Source organism: Pseudonaja textilis, chromosome 2 (assembly GCF_049901715.1).
Source record: "Pseudonaja textilis isolate UNSWEBS1 chromosome 2, rPseTex1.2, whole genome shotgun sequence".
Classification (NCBI taxonomy): Eukaryota; Metazoa; Chordata; class Lepidosauria; order Squamata; family Elapidae; genus Pseudonaja; species Pseudonaja textilis.
In genome coordinates, this window is record NC_141991.1 from 197,805,393 (window position 1) to 197,825,808 (window position 20,416).

General features: G+C 37.2%; 1 protein-coding gene across 2 annotated transcripts in view; it reads right to left on the bottom strand.

Annotated features, from left to right (window-relative positions):
* Window positions 1-18,410, bottom strand: part of TUT7 (terminal uridylyl transferase 7) — a 37,288-nt gene extending 18,878 nt beyond the window's left edge. The window contains exons 1-10 of one of the 2 annotated variants that reach the window (XM_026703876.2): window positions 18,219-18,410; window positions 14,814-15,320; window positions 13,301-13,479; window positions 12,203-12,319; window positions 8,829-9,006; window positions 8,437-8,525; window positions 6,985-7,036; window positions 4,790-4,859; window positions 2,165-2,291; window positions 773-892 (exon numbers count right to left, since the gene is read on the bottom strand). In XM_026703876.2, coding sequence (XP_026559661.2) covers window positions 773-892; window positions 2,165-2,291; window positions 4,790-4,859; window positions 6,985-7,036; window positions 8,437-8,525; window positions 8,829-9,006; window positions 12,203-12,319; window positions 13,301-13,479; window positions 14,814-15,297 — 1,416 coding nt within the window. In that variant the 5' untranslated portion in view covers window positions 15,298-15,320; window positions 18,219-18,410. The remainder of the gene's footprint in view (window positions 1-772; window positions 893-2,164; window positions 2,292-4,789; window positions 4,860-6,984; window positions 7,037-8,436; window positions 8,526-8,828; window positions 9,007-12,202; window positions 12,320-13,300; window positions 13,480-14,813; window positions 15,321-18,218) is intronic. The other variant, XM_087926801.1, reaches the window with a different exon arrangement.
* Between the last annotated feature and the right edge of the window lie 2,006 nt (window positions 18,411-20,416).

Sequence of the window (20,416 nt, forward strand, 5' to 3'; positions counted from 1 at the left end):
ATCTGACACATACAAAAGTGGACCTTATTTTAATATTTTAATAGATTAGCATGATCAGATGGAAGATGGCAATAATTGAGTTAAACTTGGCCCTGATAACTTAAGATGCCATAATCCTACTCTGTTAATTCTGGATCCAGCACAGAACTTTAAAAGCGAACAAACTGTCATCATTATAATAGATCGCAGCTAATATCTAGATTAATTTTCTGAACCTATTATGAGATTTTACCACTGCTTATTATCTGCTACTCATTCCCAACTTAAGGACATTTAATAACTGCTTATAACCAATAAAAGCCATTATAGCTTGTATCTTTGTTATTCATAGGACTATTGATCAAGGCAGAATCTGCTCTCAATGCATGCAGTCAAAGAAGGCATGATATGGGTCTCATTTCATCCAGAATTGAGAGAAATGATAATTCAGAACACAAATTCCCTGCTCAAAAACTGACTCTTACTCTGCTATCATTCAGAAAAGCAATTAAGATTGTGTCATTTCAAAGAGCTTTTGGAGGGGAGGGCATTATATATACTGCCAGTGTGGCCCATGAGCAGTCAATCAGCCAGACCAATGAAGTGTTACAATTATGTTAATTTATTTCATCGATTTTGAACTGTATTAATGTAATATGTACCGTACAAGCAATAATAAATATGTAATTTTCTCCCTCTTTTTGGAAAAAAGTAGAAATTTATAATCTCAAAGCTACATAAACACAAACTGAAAACATTTTATCTGCATTTAAGAATTTTTATAGACACATACCCATGAACCTAAATAGACAGGCAGAAAAGGTTCCTTCCTTTGTTGCAGAAAGAAAATAACCATTAGAGCAAATACATAAGATGGTAAACCACCTTCTTCAGGATGATCTATACAACATAGCTAAAACAGAAAGAAAAATATTTATTAAAATAGCATTATCAAATGTGTCCACTTGACAGTTCATGTATTTGAAGAAACTAATCACACTTTTACTATAAAATATTTAAATATACTCCTAGGGCCTAGGCAAACTAAAAAGATAGTTCTATACTTCTACTTTTGAGTTATACACTGACATGCAGCTACAGCAATTTTATAGACTGGGCCATGACACAGTACCTAATTACCATCATATGACGACATCTAATAAAGCTGGATATATAATCATGGCAGACATGGCCACTCCTTTTCACCAGGCTATATGACTAAGGCTTATAAGCTTAATGTAAGGAACAGCTGAAGGGTGTATTCATTTGCAGTAGAAATGCTGTACTCTTTCTACTACGTAGTGTATATTTAAAGCTACTCTTAAAGAAGAAAATACTACAGAAACTGAAACAAACTACTGTAGAGTGGGATCAAAGAATATTAAGAGATCCAATGACAATGATTAGGAAATGAATGAAAGGGGTATGTGTGTGTCACACTCTGGCAAAGCTGCACAATCCAAAAAGTCAATGTGCTTAACTTTATACTATAACTTGATATAACTTAACCATAATTTCAACAAATTGGTTTTATTAATTTTATTTATTACCTCCGTATTCTTTTACTCTGTTACAATTCAGACGCATAATAATATAAAAGTGAGCTTATCATAGTAATCTATTTCAATAAAAACTTCTGCTGATTAACAAAGTCATCTTTACTTTTGGGAAGAAAATTCAAAATCTGGGATAGCCACAAATACTAACCTTTTCTAAACTACTTTAGGATCACTGATATATCATTCTTATGGATGTATTTACTATTTAATGATTAATAAAGAAAACTACTAAATATTTCGAGAAATTGTGGAATAGAATCATTAAAGAAAGGATGCAAAAAGACAGACAGAATGAAATGTGAATGGCAACAATTTTTAAAAATATTTATTTTAAATTAGATTGTTAAATTATGCCACAGCAAATTGCCCCACAATAAGTGGTTGTGGTGAGTTGTCCCACAGAGAATTGGCCATGGTGAGTTGGCTGCAGCAAGCTGGCCATGGTGAGTTGGCTGCAGTGAGGGGAGGGTGGCTAAAGAAAGGGTAAATCCCTTTGCAGTAATAGAAATATTGCCCAACATTTACAAGATGCATCTCCTTACTTTTTTCAAAAGAAACTGAGTACACATGGACTATATATTTGATTATATATTAATAAACATGCTTTGCTACTAAACCAAACCTACCTTGGCCCAGTGTCTGAAAGCAATGACCAAGGACACAAGATGAGGCTCTAATCTTCCAAGCATAGCCAAGTGATTGGTCGTCAGACAAGCATTATCATTTCCTGCACTTACTCTGCAAACAAGGCCACTAAAATAATAAACACAGAAATGTTAATGTTTTTCTGGGATATGCAAAATGAAGAAGAGCAATACACAACTGGAAAGGAGTGGCTGTGGTGGAAAAGAATAATGCTACATTCTCTCCATCTTTTTTCTGCGATAAAATTTCTGGTAGAAATCAAGGTGATGCAGTATCACGAGCAGAACTCTCTATTCAATGCCAACAAGTACTGATTTTCCCCAGGGCATTAAAAAGAACTTCATCTGCTGCTACCCCTGTCGTTATTGCTGATGTTACTGCTAAAAATTCCACCTTCCTGCCCACACCAGACTCAAGTCAGCTAACAAGAAGTAGTAATTTAAAAAGTACTTACAATCTAATATTGAAAAATATTGAATATTGAATCATTTAACTACATTGAGGTTTAAAAAAATAGTCATTTGAAATTTTCTTTGTGCATTTAAGCTAGCTTCTGGGCAAGACCCTTGAATGAAAATAGCACTTTTTATTTCAACCTAAATGGGACAACTATATTAACATACGCTGGAAGTATATCCAGAGATTCATTATACAGACAAGCAATTACAATGATAGTTCTTTGAAATTATTTGATACTTACTTCTGTTGTTTGAATAAGTACACAAGCTTACATGTACATTATTAATTAGGGTTTTTGTTAGAACAGGTCTGTGAAATGGCATTCAATTAAAGACATGTAGAAGAATTTAGGAATGATTAGGGCCTGAATTAACTAAATTGCATATCTACTGTATTTTCCATTAGCAGTGAAGACCATTGATTTGAAACAGTGCTAATATGGTGATTACCCAGTGCAAGTAATTTTAATGTATTTAGTTGCATATAAATTGCAACTAAAGAGAGTAAGAGGCTAGGAAACCTCCGTTATTATAATGATGAAAAATGAAATTTTAGGCAAGTAAAATTTATAAAGGTAATGAAATAGTTATATTTCACTATTTACTTCAGGATAATAAATCCTCCTTTTCCAGATTGGATTCCCAGTGCTGGAAAACCTGAAGGACTAGGCAAGGGACAGGTTATCATAGGAAAAAAAATCTATGTGGTTATTAGGTGTTGAAAATGACTTGATGGCACATAATCAAAATGAATACTAAAACTATGGAACTTTTTGCTCATTTTTATAGTATAATCCATTCATTGAGACTTATTTCAGCCAGGGATTTGGGTGAACATGTAGCTAATGTTATGGCCAGTTCAGCGAACCAGCAAATCCCACCCCTGGCTGGTCCCGTCCTTCCTTCCCCGCTCTACCCATCCCAGGATTCTCCATGTGGCCCATTTTGGATGCAAGGTAAGCGCAGGGCCTGAGTGGAGGCTCAGGGAGGGCGCAAAATGGGCCTCCAGGAGGTTCCAGAAATGGGCCCATTTCCGGCTTCTGGAGGGTCTCCAGAACCCGGGGAGGCTGTTTTCACCTTCCCAGTGGCTCGACGAAAGCCTCTGGAGCCCAGGGAGGGCAAAAGTGCCCCCTGTGCTATGGCGCACGAGGCTGACTAGGCCACGCCCACCCAGCAACCGGGCAGAGAACCGGTTACTGAAATTTTTGAAGCCCACCCCTGATTTCAGCATATGTAAGTTAGGATTGCAGATGTTTATGGAGCTTCTCAAACATCCAGGTTGTTTTTTTCAAAAGGCAACTGGACATTCTTGTTTCTTTTCCTTGAAAATGTTTTACTTCTCATCCAAGAAGTTTCTTCAGTTCTAACTCAAATTCTAGTTCTAATTAAATTCCAGTTGCCTATTGAAAAAAAAATACTGTTGGGGTTAGGATTGCAGCCATTATATAATCACAGTAATATTCCAGTATCCCAACCTTAACACTTTTGGGTAGAAATCCTGCATAATGTAAAACATGCCAATTGGAAGAAAATACAACTAATGAGATGAAGAAAGGAGACACCACCAGGCTACTCTAGGGCTGAAGTATGAAATCAAAGGCACATCAATGAAGAAACACTAATACAACATTGCTAAGAAAAATACATAGCTGCCGTTACAAGCAAATGAGTTTAATTTGAGTGGAATGTATTGTTAAATAGTTTGTAATAAATGAAAGAAATGTTTCGTTCAATAGGAAACTGCTACCACAAAATATAAGAAGGCTGCTGACTCAGCTTTAAAGGAGATTAGATAACCATGGATGTTAAGACTGTTCATAGTTAGTAATTATGATTCTAAGATATGAAAGAATCATGGTTGCTATATTCCACTAGTAATAGCTCTTGCTGAGGACACCAGCAGCAAAATGCTATTGCACCTGCTTATAGCTTCCCCAAAACTTCCAAATGAGACTGCAGGATCAAGATGCTAGACTAAATAGGCTTTTCATTTGATCCAATGGCTTTTATGGATTGGAATTCACTTTTATTGTTGCTCTATAAGTAGAGCTCTTTGAATTTTTTTAATAAAAATGGTAATTTAGGTGTGGCCATATATAATTTATATTATGATATATTATAGGAACACACAAATTTGCTAACTGAGACCTTTGTTTTTCTTTGCACACCACCACAGGCACTTTAGCATGGAAATCTGCATCAACATCAATAAAAGATTCTAAGGGAAAAAAGAAAGCCACATTAATCATGGTACCAAAAGAAACATGTCTACCAATGTGTCTCTCCTGAAGAAAAAATGAAACAGAAAATGTATATTTCATTTCTGTAGTTTATTGGTGGACTCACATTGATGTAATTTGCATGAAACAAGTGAAATCACAGTATAGAATTGCTATTTGAAATTATCAGGTGTGGGTATACCAGAAGGTAATTACTAGTATAGTTTATTGCACTTGTTAAATAAATCTTAACAACTGAACTTCAGTTGCAATAGCAATACAAATCTATTTCAGATTATAAGAAAATGAAATAGAATATGTTTTCAAATGTTTAGTTTTTTTAAAAGAAATATTCTGTCCAGTTATGTAAAATACATGCTTGGTCTTAAATTTCTGCAAACTGCCTTCAAACTTTAGCTATGATTAGACAACCCATGACCCATTGGGTCAGCATCTCAGAGCTGTTTCCTACCCAGATTTTCAATGCCTTCAACAGTGACACAGCTCCTAATGTAATATCTTTACTGGAAAAGTTCTTTAAAAGTTGGGGAGGTATTCAGGGTTGTATTTGTTCTGAAAATAGCCCATGTTGAACTTTATAGCATGGTCAAACATCAGGAGTTTATCACAGAAAATGTAATAGGACAATTTGTATTATATCATAAATGCAGATTTTGGACACATTCTGTAACTAAGCCCATATGAGTTATCTTGATTCAAAAATTGTTGCCCTACAAAATACACATTTTGCCCAATTAAGATTACATAATCATCAAGGAGATGTTTAGTACTATGTATATGATTTTGTGGAAATGAAACAAAACCTAAAGCATATTTCTTGATATTAATTCATGTACTACATATTATATTGAACATCTGAAGATTTCTTTCAGCAGCAAGCGTTCATTAGAGGCCTCAGTAAGCTGGCCAAATTGTATCTTCATTAAAACATGAAACTAGCTAGATGGACATATCATATAAGCAACATATATAAATTGAGCTTGACTAGCAAAAATTTGACTTTAAGTTCTATTTTTTTCATTCATTCCTATGAAAATACACTTGGATTGAATGGCAAACTGGTTATAATTAATGCATGAACAATTGTTATAGAATGAGGTATGTCAACCAAATATTCTGAATATTACCTAACTACTGCAGGCTCTCTTCTACTAGAAGCTTTTTTTTTTTGTTCTGACTTACAATACTTAAATATTGTGTCTTTAGTGAAACTCTGTTCTGAAAGAAATGGTTTCAGTAGTATTTTGTTTCCAATTTAATATGTGTTTAAGTATATATTTTATTCTTGATACACTAGCCTTATAAACCAGCAAACTAGAAGAACTAGTGTTCATTAGTCTTAATGAACTCATAAATTGGAATTCCCTATGGCAATCTAGTACAGGAAAGGCATTTCCCTTTGGGCTGCTAAAAGATCCCCATTAGTACATATCTCTAATCCGATATTTTGGCATTATGTCTTCCCATCACCATAATCTCTGAAGAATTTATGAGCAATGATTCATTCATACTTCATTTTAAAATATTTTTGAGTGAAAATCACAGCTCAACAATCAAATTACAGGCCTGACCTCAAGCATTCCCCATTCCAACCCAACGTTTCAATCTGGTGTCCCTGCACTAATGTCTCTTCTTTTTAATTGCTGTATACAGAAATGGATAATTACATCTATCCCTGAGAAAAACAGAGATGGACGTAATAGCTGTGTGAACTCCATGCACTGGATGTTCCCAATGGTAGAAAAGGATTGGAGGAAAGAAGAAAGAACCAATTCCCTTATTTTCTGATGCTCTTATTCTTCCTGAATATTTTCTCCTGAAAGTTTGGGAACCCTTCAAAATAATATATCACAGCAGGCTAGGGGTTATAGGAAAAGAAGAAATGAGCACAAATTACCATTCTGCTCCTTTCCTCCTAGCAATAATCACCTTCCTTAAATATAAGGGCAACGGAGGAAGTTTTTCATTGATGGAGAGAAATTCTGATCCAATCTAATTCTTCTGGTCTTCCATCTAGCCACAACTAAATTTTTATGAGTGCAAAAGAATGCTATTTTTTCATGTCAGAGGAGGAAAAAAATTAATTATAGACTGAACTCTTACCACTGCTCTTTAAGCTTTCTTGTCCAAGTAAGAGAACATCTGGTTGGGACATCTATGAAGAAGAGCAGAACAAAAGTTACATAAATGTAATATTTTCCTAAGCATTATTTCATTATTTCAAAATATCAGTCAAGCAGAATAATTGATATTCTAATCTCTTTTCAGTTAAACTATCCAATTAATGGGGTCCTGTTTGAAAATATTAGGAATAGTATAAAATTACTTTCTTCAAATGTTACAGCTGCTCTAATATAACTGTCCATTGTGACCTGTCTTCTGCCAAAGATCTACATGAACCCAAAAAATGTTGTGACTTCTTTAAACATCACCTTTTTAGGCTCATGCAGTGTCTTAAAAGAGGTGTTTGCTTTAATGAATACCTGTCAGTATTGCATGAGAGCTGAAAAATTTTATTCTCAAAGTGTTCACAGTGCTGATTAATACATTAAAGGGGGAAAGTTATTCTGTAGTATGGAGGGTGGCCCATGAATTTTTAATACATAAATGTATAAGTTTATGCCAATAGGGCTGGATTTAAGCTAACATGAACAGTTTCCCACTCATATAGCATCTTATCCTTTTCCTTGCAGATCAAATAGGTTCCAAAGCGTACTTCAGCCATCTACACTAGATTCTACCACAGATCATGTGAAGAACTCATTTCAGAAGAAATATAAAAATTTTATATCAACAGAACAATACTATTACATTCAATCCATAAGTATATGCAGACTAGCTCGATATCCGTGCTTCGGCGGAAAACTATGTGGTCGGGCTTAGTTTTTGGGGAGGAAAATAAGAGGACAAAATTCTGCCTGCCTACCAGCATCCATCGGCATTCATCTGGCTAGCGTCCTGTCCAGTGTGTGAGAGTTGAGGGCAGTTTGGAAACTGAAACAGTATTTGCTGTGTGACCAAGGAGATAGCAAGGAGCCTGGGTGTGGCTTAGCTCAACTGTTCTGTACCAGAGCTGGCTGCTGCTGTGAAACTAAAACTGAAACTCCTCTCCTCTGCTTATGTTTTGCATTTGGGACAGATTTCTGTTCAGGTGGGGAGGGAGAATAGAACTCCTTAGCATCAGAGCATATTAATAATATACAAAATACTAATGCTCTGATGGTCATTTAGAAAAATCCTTTCTTAGTGAGCACCTAAAAGCCAAGGTGCCAAATTCAAGTTTGTAGGCTTTACAATTCTGGAGATTTTGTGATGATGTGTGAGTGGTATTTTGCTTTTATATTTAGATTCAAAATTACTGATACAAACTTCTGTTAAACAAATAGGAATGTTATTTCTCAAAAATCAAATAAATGTCTCAAATAAACACATTCCCCAAAGGTGTTATTTTAATCCAACAGTTTACAATATCAACATGGCACAAATTTAGATTTAAGAGTCAGGCTGCTACAATCCAATTTATTCTGTATTTGTTAGTAAGATTAACATGCTTACACTGGGTGGAAACTGGATATCCAGATTTATATCAGAATTTTTAAAGCCAAATCTGCTCCAGGAAGAACCATACAACCTTAGAGAACAATCTACAATGAAAGAAAATAATGTTAAAATCAAACTGAAAACCAAGAAAAGCCCAGAGCTGTCCAAAACAGTCTAATCGAGAACTTTAAAAGGAGCTATTAAGAGGCTCAACTTTCAAAACCATCTGAAGGTAGCTCATCAAAGTCTTTACATCAATTCATTTTGTGACTTTTTTCACTAATATTTAAATTTTACTGTTTTAGGCACATATTTTACATTATGCTGCTAAGACGCAGGGAAAATGTTCACAAGCAATGACATGTTAAAAGTTATTAAAATAAAAATCTATGTATAATCATAATAACCTGGCAGTTTTGGTTGAAATATATTCTCCATAGTAGTTTTGATTCCAAGCCTTTGTTCTACATCTTCATTATTTAATCCAAACTCTTCTACTACTTTTTGAACGGCTATACCAATAGCTTCAATTTGCAAAACTGTTGGTGGAGGAAGTGCATTCAGCAGTTGTTGTTCTTGTTTTTCCTTTAAAGATAAAATGAAAAGCAATCTAAATATGTCAGATATTTTAACAATTTAAGAATATCAATGCTAACGCACAAATCACTTAAACAATAAGACTATCTGAGTAGAAGTAGAGGCGGACTTGGACTCCCAAAATGGGAACTCTATTACCAAGCAGCAATACTATTATGGGTGAGGGAGTGGATAAATTTGAAAAATAAAAGAATTTTGGCAATTGAGGGCCACAACCTCCAAGCAGGGTGGCATGCCTTCCTATGGAATAAAAAAACAAAACAAGACACATTCATACTTCCATAGACATTTGATAAGAGAATCACTACTGCAGACTTGGGAAAAGGTTAAAAGAAAACATTATTTGAAGATACCAAAATGGGCCTCACCAATGGAAGCAATATTACACCCAAATATGAGAGATACAAAGAAAATGGTCAGATATGAAGAACTATTAGATAACCAGGGGAAGTTAAAAATGATTGATAAATTAAAAGAACAAGATATAATTATAGATTGGTGGTCAAACTTACAAATTCAGACAAAATTTAGGAAAGACTTAGAAGAACAGGGATAGAAAAGGACTTACAACAACTGGACCAAATTTTGACAGGCAAGAGATAAAATTTATAACAAGAATGTATAACTATTTGTTGGAAGTAGAATTAGAAGAGAAAATAGTAAAAGGATCAATGATTGCCTGGGCAAAAAATGTAGGACATAATATAAATTTAGAGGTTTGGGGAAAATGTGGATTAATAACTGTAAATTGACATTGTCAACAGCATTGAAAGAAAATCAATATAAAACATTTTATAGGTAGCACCTAGCCCTGGTAAGACTGGCCAAAATGTATCCAAACACAAAAGCAGAATGTGGGAAGTGTAAACACAAAGAAGGAATGTTCTTCCATATGTGGTGGCAATGTCCAGAGGCTAAAAAATATTGGATGAGGGTACAAAGATGGTTATTAGAAATTACAGATCACAAATTAGAACTCAAACTGGAAATATTCTTATTAGGAATAATTAAGGGAAAATTAAGCAAGGTCATCCGATACATCATTATACATATCATAACTGCAGCGAGAATAGCCTTCGCACAGGGATGGAAGAAGGAAAAGATACCATCTGAAGAAGACTTGACACAAAAAATAATGGATTGTGAGGAACTGGATAAATTCACAATGGAATTAAGAGGCAAAGATGATTCGGACCATTATGCAGTTTGGGATAGGTGGTACAAATGGGTGGAGGATAGAAATAAGAGTTGATGTTTCATATAAAAGGAGAGGTATGTATTAATAATGACCCAAACCTGTTAATGTGAATAGAGATTTGTATTTTTGTTTTTAAAAAATAAAATATTTTTTAAAAAAGACTATCTGATTTTCCTTCATATCTTGGTTAAAAAAAACAAAAAACCAATAAATTCAAATGTACCTTCAAAGGGCATTATAATTTATTTCTTCAATAGATAATAGATTATTATCAGAATATAGAAATCCCAATTAAATCACAAAAATATTGCTTTTGCAAGCAAGAGAGCACACATAAAATATTACTAATACATACAGAAGATTAGATCTAATTTTAGTTGTAACTATAGCTAATCAATGATATCAATTCAGAACTGATTTTCAACTCGATTCCAATAACATTAAATCTAGTGAAATTATGCATTTCAATTCAGAATTAATTCTAAGTTTATTGAGTTCAGTGGTTTAATTCTAAGTTTCATTACATTAAGATCCAACCCATTGTGCCCACATGAATGACAGCTGGAAGAGTAACAACATAAAATACAGATGTCTATCTCAAGAAGCTTACAATATAAAATTCCACACCAAAGAAAAATAAAAGCATTGTAAACGAACAAACAACAACAACAAATAGCTGCCAAGGCAGCAAACCAATTATGATAAAATAATAATCTTCATGAAATGGTGAAATATAACTTTGGAACCACAGTAGGGACCAGAATTTCCATTGCTAAGCAAGGTGGTTATTAAGTGAATAGTGCCTTATTCTATAACCCTTTTTCTTATGGTTGCTAAGCAAATCATCTCAGTTAAGTAAATCACATGGTTGTTAAGTGAATCCAGCTTCCCCATACATTTTGCTTGATAGAAGCCAGCTGGGAAGGTCACAAACGGTGATCCCATGAACCAGGATGTGCAACCGTCATAAACATGTGCAGGTTGCTAAATACCTGAATTCTGATCATGTGACATTGAGGATGCTGCAATGTAAATCACTATTTTTAGTGCTGTTGTAACATTGAATGGTTAAATAAATGGTTGTAAGGCATTCATTTAGCAGTAAGGATGTAAGGACTACCTGTAGGCAAAGAATTTGAGAAACAGTTTCTGATCCAATGCAAATAAGTGTCCCAATTACAGGTAGTCCTTGGCTTACAACACTTCATTTAGTGACAGCTCAAAGTTACAATGGCACTGAAAAAAGTGACATGACCATTTTTCACGGTTACCACCTTTGAAGCATCCCCATGATCATGTGATCAAAATTCACATGCTTGGCAACTGACTCATACTTCTGACTTTTGCAGCATCACAGGGTCATGTGATCCCCTTTTGCAACCATCTGACAAGCAAAGTCAATGGTGAAGCCAGGTTCACTTACCAACTGGTTACTAATTTATAAACTGCAGTGATATACTTAACAACCGTGGCAAGAAATGTCTTTAAATAGGACAAAATTCACTTAACAAATTCTCACTTAACTACAGAAATTTTGGGCTCAATTGTGGCTGCAAATCGATGACTACCTGTAATGAATACCTGCTTGCCTGCTTCAATCTCCAGTCTGAAAGTCTCCTTTAAACAACTATCTTTTTTCTACACTGACTTTTCTAGGAGGCCCTAAGCTTGCTAAATGGATTGCTGCCTAGCTCTATCGTGAAAATGAGTTGCTGCTCTTAACTGCTACTGTAATGTTATATCTCTTGAACATGGTACACAATTTCTGTTGTCTTGATAATTACTTGGGCTTTATGTGCCATATCACATTCCACAATTATATGCCCACAGAATCCAAAGCAAAGTTAATAAGAAGAGCTAGTCAGAAATCAATATATTTTAGTGTACACAGGCACAAAACACAAATAAGACCACATCTGTATTCTTCTTCTCCCTTTTTACATCATGAAATTGAATATTGCTGTTCTTTTACTGTCATTAACTTACCTTTGTGTTTTTCTTGTGTCTTTTTTCCTTGATATGCTTATGAGCAAATGCCACTGACTCAATCAATACGTCACATAACTTGCAAGCATATTTAGCTGTTGGGTAGCTTCGAGGTCGCTAGAGAAAAATAAATTATGATTTTTTAAATTATATTTGTCAAGAAAAAATATATGGTCATAAGATATATTGGGAACTATCTTGCCCAATTAAAGCTGGGCAGATTCCAGTTTCTAGTTTATTTAATGACTTCATCTTTCCCATGTGGTCTGCACACAGTTCGTGTAATTCATCTTCACTCTCTGTTGAATTAGAGAATTTTAACTGCAAATACTGGCAAAGTCAAAGATAGTAAACCAGGAACTTCAGAATGCTACCAGATACTAACCAATGTTGTTATATATTGAGGCATACTATATTCAACTGCATTTACTGGTTTCCTGCAGCTATGTCTGGCTTGTTCTACAATACTTTGTCAGAACTGAAGTCCTTACTTTTCTGTACTCCTAAAAACTTAGAATTGTTTAGGTTTTTTAAAAAAAATATGGCTTGTCATTCTACCACTGTATATTGGGTATATCTGAAATTCTGTGCTCTGTAGGTAGTTTGTAACATCCTTCTCCAGTCTGGAGCTTCCCATTTGTGTTAGATAGCAACTGTCGCTTCTCATAATCTGGAAAATTTGGAGATCTTGAAGGAACTGATCTGGGATAAGGCTAATTTTAAGTGTAAAAATTGGCATATAACATTTATATTTTACGTATTCAGAATAGTATTCATATGCTACAACTGCAAAATTGTATTGAGGGTGATTCCACTACAGTGGGTTGCTCATTAGTTTTTTTTACTTTTTAGATACTTTACTGCACATTTAAAAACACATGTTCAAATGTTACTCTAATATACCCGCTGGGCATTTGAATAAAAACTTGTAACAATTTATAATAGATTCACGGAAACCATTGCTACTTAGTATAAGAAAGCAAATCCCTGTAATTCTCAAATAGACAATTCTTACGCTTTCCCAAACTTGTTTATTTCTGCTTTTACCCAACCCTGGTTCACATGTTGAAATAAGCATATATGTGGTAGAAACATTACCTTCCTCAGTCTATAAATGTAGTATCTCTTAAGTTGTTTTTCAGCCTGCTGCAACCCCAGTAATTCTTCTGCTGTCAGTAAAGACTCATCTATAACAGGGCCATCCATTTCATCATCCTGATCATTGTCTTCTTTTTTTATTCTTCTTGATCTCCTTGGTTTCCTATGTTTCTTCATTTCTTTTTTGTGGTTATCAGAAAAAGAATTATCTTAAAACTTTGCTGAGGAATATTAAGTAATGAAGTTTTGAAAGTAATGGTTTAAAAACTCTGGAAGTAGACCCAACCAGAGAGCATACAATACAGAAAAGATATTCAGAAAATAAATAAAAGTACAGCATAGTCCTGTGCAGGTTTATTTACATGTCTCTAGCATATGGGTGCAATTTTAAATTTCTAGTACATCAGTTTGAAAATAACGTGTACTTTTAAACTCATGTTTTCCCTGTGTGTCCAATCACATTTGGCCAATAAAGAATTCTATTCTATTCTTAACATCAGGTTAAGTTGAATAATACTGCGTATAACATGAAAAAGGAAAAGCATGGTAATACTTAAATTTTTACTTAAAAACAAATGTCAGTTCTTAAAAAGAACCACTGCAATATTTGGAAGAGGCAGAGTCCTATAAAAAGCTCTCAGATGTGTATTTACATATGGCACACAAAGCAGAATTCAGCAAACTTATGTCCACTGAAAGGAATGGATCCTGTACAAAATACAGTACTATGCAACTTTCACATATTGTCATTTTAGTAGGAGTGGTACAGCTTATTCCACTGGTGCTGTTACACTGAAACTTAAACTTTTTGGCAACAACCTGAACCTATGGAAATTATGTCATTCCTAAAATATTTAAAGTAATGCTTATAATGGTTTTAACTGATATATTATGGGAGGTCAGCAGTATTCAACCACTTACCTCACAGAATTCACTATTATATTCTCTGCAAAGAAACTTCTAGATTTGCCAGAGGAAAAGCTGAAGGTGTACTAAACCACCTAAAACTGTGCCGATGTTAATATTACATATCATTCAATCCTGGGCTGTTGATTTGAGCTCCAAGCTTGGCAATTTGGTTACAAACGTTTTGTTACCATTCGAGGCAACATTGTCAGTGTGCTTTGAATTGTGCTTGTCTGTCCGAGCACTGGCCTGTGATGCAAAGTGCACTGACGATGTCTCATCAAATGGTGATGAAACATTTGCAACCAAATTGCCAAGCTGGGAGCTCAAATCAACAGCGCAACTATCAACGTGAGCTACTAATATTCAAATACATTTCAATCATTCAATCCTCACAACATTGTAACAAGTCTACTTTAATATTTTCAAGGATTAGAAGGTAACTTCCAACTCTAAATGATGTAGCCAATATTCAATAGTTTATATCAAACTATTCAATAGTTTAATGGTTCAAATTATTCAATATTTAATAGTGTGAATAGTTTCAATAGTTAGTAATGACTGCAGAAAAATATGGAAGAGTGATGATCTACAGAAGTTGTATTACCAGAATTTCCTTTTCTATCAGATAAATCTTCACTTGTGAGGTCTCTAAAGAGCTGCCTTCTCCCACTTCTGCCTCCTAAACTCTCACATTCATGAGGAAACTCTTTCTGTGGTCTGATAATCACAGGTATCCGGGCTGTGGATTTGAATTCTCTCCAATTGCTGGAATTAGCTTGATGGTTGTCAGACACCCATTTCTTAATTTGGTCTTTTGAAGAATCATTTATTCTTGCCCCTTGATTGTAAACAATGTTTTTTGAAGAATTTGGACTACTCAAAGCAGCATGTGCTCCCTTTCTAGGACTTGTTCCATAATCATTTGATGTTCCCTTTCTTTTTTCAAACCTGGTGTCCACTTTGCTACTGTGTCCATTTCCACAATCGTCCATCACTTGACGTGAAGCACATTTCTGGAAATCCTCCTCATTTGTAAGTCCCCAGTCCTTATTACGTCTTGTATAGCAAGATTTTGCAGCATCGCCCATTGTAATAACTGTTTACTCTTTCCCTGTGGATGATGGAAAAAACTAAAATAAAATTTCAAAATAAGATCAGGTGCTTGCAAGAGTATGGGATAGTTATGGGAACATATGTGACAGTTCAAATTGTCAGTCCCATATATCAAGACACAAGGCACCTGAAGCAAACGACAACTAAGCCACTTATATAGGACATTTTCAGTATGAGGTCTGTACTGTTTCTTTCAAGTTTAACATAATACACAACAGAATACATCATGTTATAAAACTAAGATTATCATCCAAACACAATAAATGTATTACTAAATGTTCTAATATTGATGGATGCTATTTTAGCTATACAAACTAGAACAAATTAAATCAAAGTTCTCCAGCCTGATAGTTTCACGTGTGAGTATCATGTTGGCTGGGGATTCAGGGAAGGATAAGTATAGCAACTGAATAGTACCAGGTTGAAGGCTGAATAAATGTTCCAGGAAACCTATATGTTTTAGGAATTTATTTGAATATCTGTTTCATACATACCTAGCATTCTACAATGCCTGTTATTCCAATAATGATCATTAAAGTCCCCCCAGTACCTAAAAAAATCACTAAGCTCCAAAGACTATATAGTAAATAAGAGGGTAAGTGGCAATATGCAGTGGTATTTTAAAGTAACATTCTAAATTTATTCCCAAGAGACAGAAATTTAGAGAGAAATGGTACCAGTCTTAAAATTTTACAAATTGACTATATGTTGATGTGCCCTCAGTGCTCATTTTGGCAGTCTCAAATTTCAGAAGCAGGTTAAGAAAAAATGAGACATTTCTCATTAATTTCAGGCAAAAATAATATAAATGCAATGTGTAGCTCAATTGCCTCCAAAAGCAAACCATCCCAGCCCAGTCATTTCAGTGACTCGTATGGTAGATCATTAAAATGACATCCTCTCCTTATGCAACTGCCAATCAGCAATCTGATTTTAAAAATGAGGCCTTCATCACCAGGAAGGGAATCACCCATTTTCAGACTTAAATTAAGTCATTGTCTCCCCATTTGACAACCTTCAGAAAGGGGCTTATATATCTCCATAGTGCAATGCTCTGAGATTGTTGAATCAATGGCAATTAGAAATGCAAGTAGATATGACCAGCTAAAAAAATAAATCAATAATTGTAGGCAAATTATAAGAGGACATATTTCAATTCTACTCTGTTCATTAATTCTTGAGGAACCAAGATAAGTTTTCTTGAAAAAAGTTAATCCATTAAATAATTTACTAGGCATGCCACATAAAACATACTAAATTTTAATCTGACAAAATAAAAACAAGCTGTTATGCTATAAATTTTATTTAACATGAAAATTTGATTTCTGTATCACTTTATTCTAATAAATCAAGGTAGCTACTTTGAACACAATAATTTTTTAAAAAGAGCTTGATTATAAGTTTTTTCCAAGCTGTTATAATACAGCTTTAAGTATAAAGATGCATAGAAACCCAAATCTTACAAGAAAATTGAACCCTATTGAGCACAGATACGCCTATTTACAGAATACATTACTAAGTACTGTATGTTTATGTAGTAAAAACAGTGCCTATTAGAAACACCCAAAGCCTATGAGGAAGCCATGTGATTTACTAAAACATTTTTCAGAATAGCTATTTGTTAGATTTATATGGCCACCCACTCACTGACTCTAGGTGGCTTAAGAACAACCAAAAAACGTATAAAAGAATAAAAAACCCAATAACTTCCTTCCCCTCTGGTGACAACAGACTAGCAAACAAGCCACTTGACAGGCTCCATTGCACTCTTTATATGGCAAAGCGACAGGGCAGAACAAATTCCATCTAACTGTCAAGGCTGCATTCACCTGAACAAATACAAACAGCATTACCAGAGTATGTATAATGTCACTGTGTTCCCACATTTTTCTTTCCACCCAAAGAAATCACATAAATGTCCCACGAGGGTAGCTATATAGTATATTTCTAGAAAGAAGTAATCAGTCCAGTCTTAACATTAAAGTCTGACATGGAAAAAAAAATCAGATGTCATTTTAGCATCATGTGTTTATAGATTAGGAAGTGTTCCTGCAGGTACAGATTCCTGCAGATAAATTACTGTGATTTATTTCTGTAATTACTGCATCATCACCATCATCATCATCATCCTTATTATTGCATCTTCAGGAATGCTTCTAAATCTACAAGCACCATGCTAAAATGACATCTGATTTTTTTTTCATTTCACATTCACATTGCATTGTTAAGACAGGTAGACAATAAAGGCCATCGTTTAATAAAATGGGTATATGCATTCACTGCTGCTGAGAAAGCATATATTTCCTAAGCCGATATGAACCTTCTCAAGTGAATGAATGACCGCACATGAAACACCTGTTCTTGCCACATCTGAACATTAATTCTGAGCCAAATATGGATCAAATAATCGAATCTGATCTTCCTCCCTCCAGCTACGCTTCAAGCCCATCTAGTTAAGGAGAAAGGAGGTCGCCGTCCAAAACAGATCGCAGAAGGCTATATAGTTATAGGTAATAGGGTAAACAGACGATAAAGGAAGTACACAATAGATTCGCGAAAACGTCTATGACAGCAGGGGCAACTTGGGAGTCCTCCTTCCCAAGGGAACAGTTGCATCATCAGCCACAGCTGGAGGAGGAGTTCTAACCGAGGTAATGACTTAGGCCCCAAGGATGACAGAGCTCCAAGCTCTTAACGTCCGCCTCCATCATCTAGTACAGTGCTTTTACGCTGGCATCGGGGAAACCCCCCCTCCCCCAGAGGGAATCCCACCGAGCGGGGCTGCGGGTGGGTAGCTAGGGAGGTGGGTGGGGCCGAGGGCGTCAGGCTGTGTCCCCCTATACTCCGCCCAAGGGGGCGGGAGAGACGGGTCGACAGGGGACAAGGCGGAACTCACTTCGACGGGAATAACAGCAGCTCTTCTTCGGGCCACAGGCTCTCGCCGGTCGTGCCTTCTCGCCCCTTGCCCCGCCCGCTTGCCGGCTCCTGCCCTTCCTTCGGTTACTGCTCTCCGTCCATTGTGCCAAGGCGGAAGCCCGCAGCAGCCGCAGTCGCACAACAAAACCGTCTCAGCGCCTTCCTCCGCCCACTCTCGGTCGCGCCGGCCTCTCTCCATCCGGCACATTCTGTTTACCTCACGGGGTGCCGGCGCCATGACACGAGAGGTAGAAGAAGACCCGCGGCTCTCCCCCACCCCACAGCGCGTCATCATCATCATTGCAAAGGAGCACAAGTAGCTCCTGGTGTGAAAACTTAGGGAAAACGTGAAGACGCTTCCCCCCACCCCACCCCCCAAAAAAACCCTACTGTTTTTTAACGCGTAGTTGCAAAGTTTAGGATCTAAGCTTAAAGCAATTTTGCATGGTAAATTTATCCTACCTTGGCCTACAAAAAAACTACAAACACAGGAAGCCTGTATGCTCCTAGTAGAGCCTGCCTCTATTCTTTCATTTACTCTGAGGTAGATTAAGCAGAGGGAGAACCAACCGCTCCGCAGCAGAAATGTTAACACGAGTGACAAAGGGTTTAAGGTCTCCCTTTCCAATCCTATTTGCCATGTTGATTTTCCAGAATGCAACTGAAGCAAAGATAACTTCTGAATATGTGGGGGTTTTTTTTCCTGACCACAGGTTTCTAGTTAGAACAGTAAAATCTTTCCTTTAGATTTTATTTAAGAAGGCCTAATCTCCGTTGATTCTGAAGTTAGGTGTTAAGTTTGAGCAATGAGAGGCTGAACCAGAGCATGAGAGCAACAATACTTTATTATAACAATAAAGGGCTGACGGTGCTTGCCACGCCTGGAACTGGCTCGCAGCAATCAGCAACTGGTTGGACCCCGCAGCCTGCTTTTATAGCTGGCTGCTAGAGAGGGTCAACCAATGAGGAAAGGGGGAAGAACGCCCACACAAAGTGAGTGGACCTGAGTGAGAACTCCTAGAGTCCTCTGGACATAACACCCCTTCCCCCAGATGCGAACATGCATAGTCCTTGAGGTAGACGGGGGGGGGTTGTGTTGGCGCCCGGAACGGCGCAGCTCGGGAGCATTGTCTGTCCGTTCAGAATCAGTCTGTGACGGTTGAGCCGGCAGCGTGTCGCCAACGCGCTCTCCGGATTGGGCATCCTCAGGACTCACAGGGTTGGATGCTGGGACCGAATTCCCGTGGGCTGGATCAGGCTGGTCAACTCTCGGGGCGCTGTTGTCCGAGTTCGGGCTGACCGGAACGGCTGTTGGTGCGGACTGGACGTCGGGTGCGATGAGGCTGAGAGGCGGATGAGGCGGTTCCCTTTCGTCTGGTGATTCTGGATTTCTGCTGGCAAGGGTGCTGTGGCGCTCCGTAGTTGGTCTATGTGCCTCCTCCAGACGCGGCCATCCTCCAGCCTGACCCTATACGATCTCGGCCCGGTGATGGCGATGACCTCGCCTGGCATCCATAGTGGGTCCCCGCGAAATTCCTCGCGAATACAGGCTCCTGTAACATAAAATGTCTAACCCCGAAGTGGAAGCGAGGGGAGAGTCAGGGCAGTAATTGGGGTGAAGTCTGTCCAATACAGTCCTCAGGCGCCGGCCCATCAGGAGCTCCGCTGGGGACTTATTGGTGACTGAACAGGGGGTTGAGTGCTGGCTCATCAGGAACCGTGAGAGTTTGTGGTGCCAGTCATCCCTGCTGAACCTGGCGAGGGCTTCTTTGGTGGTCCTGACGGCTCTTTCCGCCAACCCATTACTGGCAGGGTGAAATGGGGCTGTGAAAATGTGGCGGATGCCCAGGTTGGCAGCAAAACGGCTGAACTCTATTGATGCGAACTGTGGGCCATTATCGGAGACGATGGAGTCGGGTAGCCCGTGCGTAACGAACAGGCGCGTTAACACGTTGGTGATTGCTAGTGTGGTGGTCGTGGATAGCTGTGCTACATCCATTTGGAATAAGCGTCCACGACCACTAGGAACATCTTCCCATGCAAGGGGCCGGCCAGATCGATATGGATTCTAGACCAAGGGCCGCAGGCGCTCTCCCATCTGGTAGGGGTGGCAATGGGGGGAGCAGGACGGGATTCCTGACAGATGTTGCAGGAACTTACCCAATTGACAATGTCCTC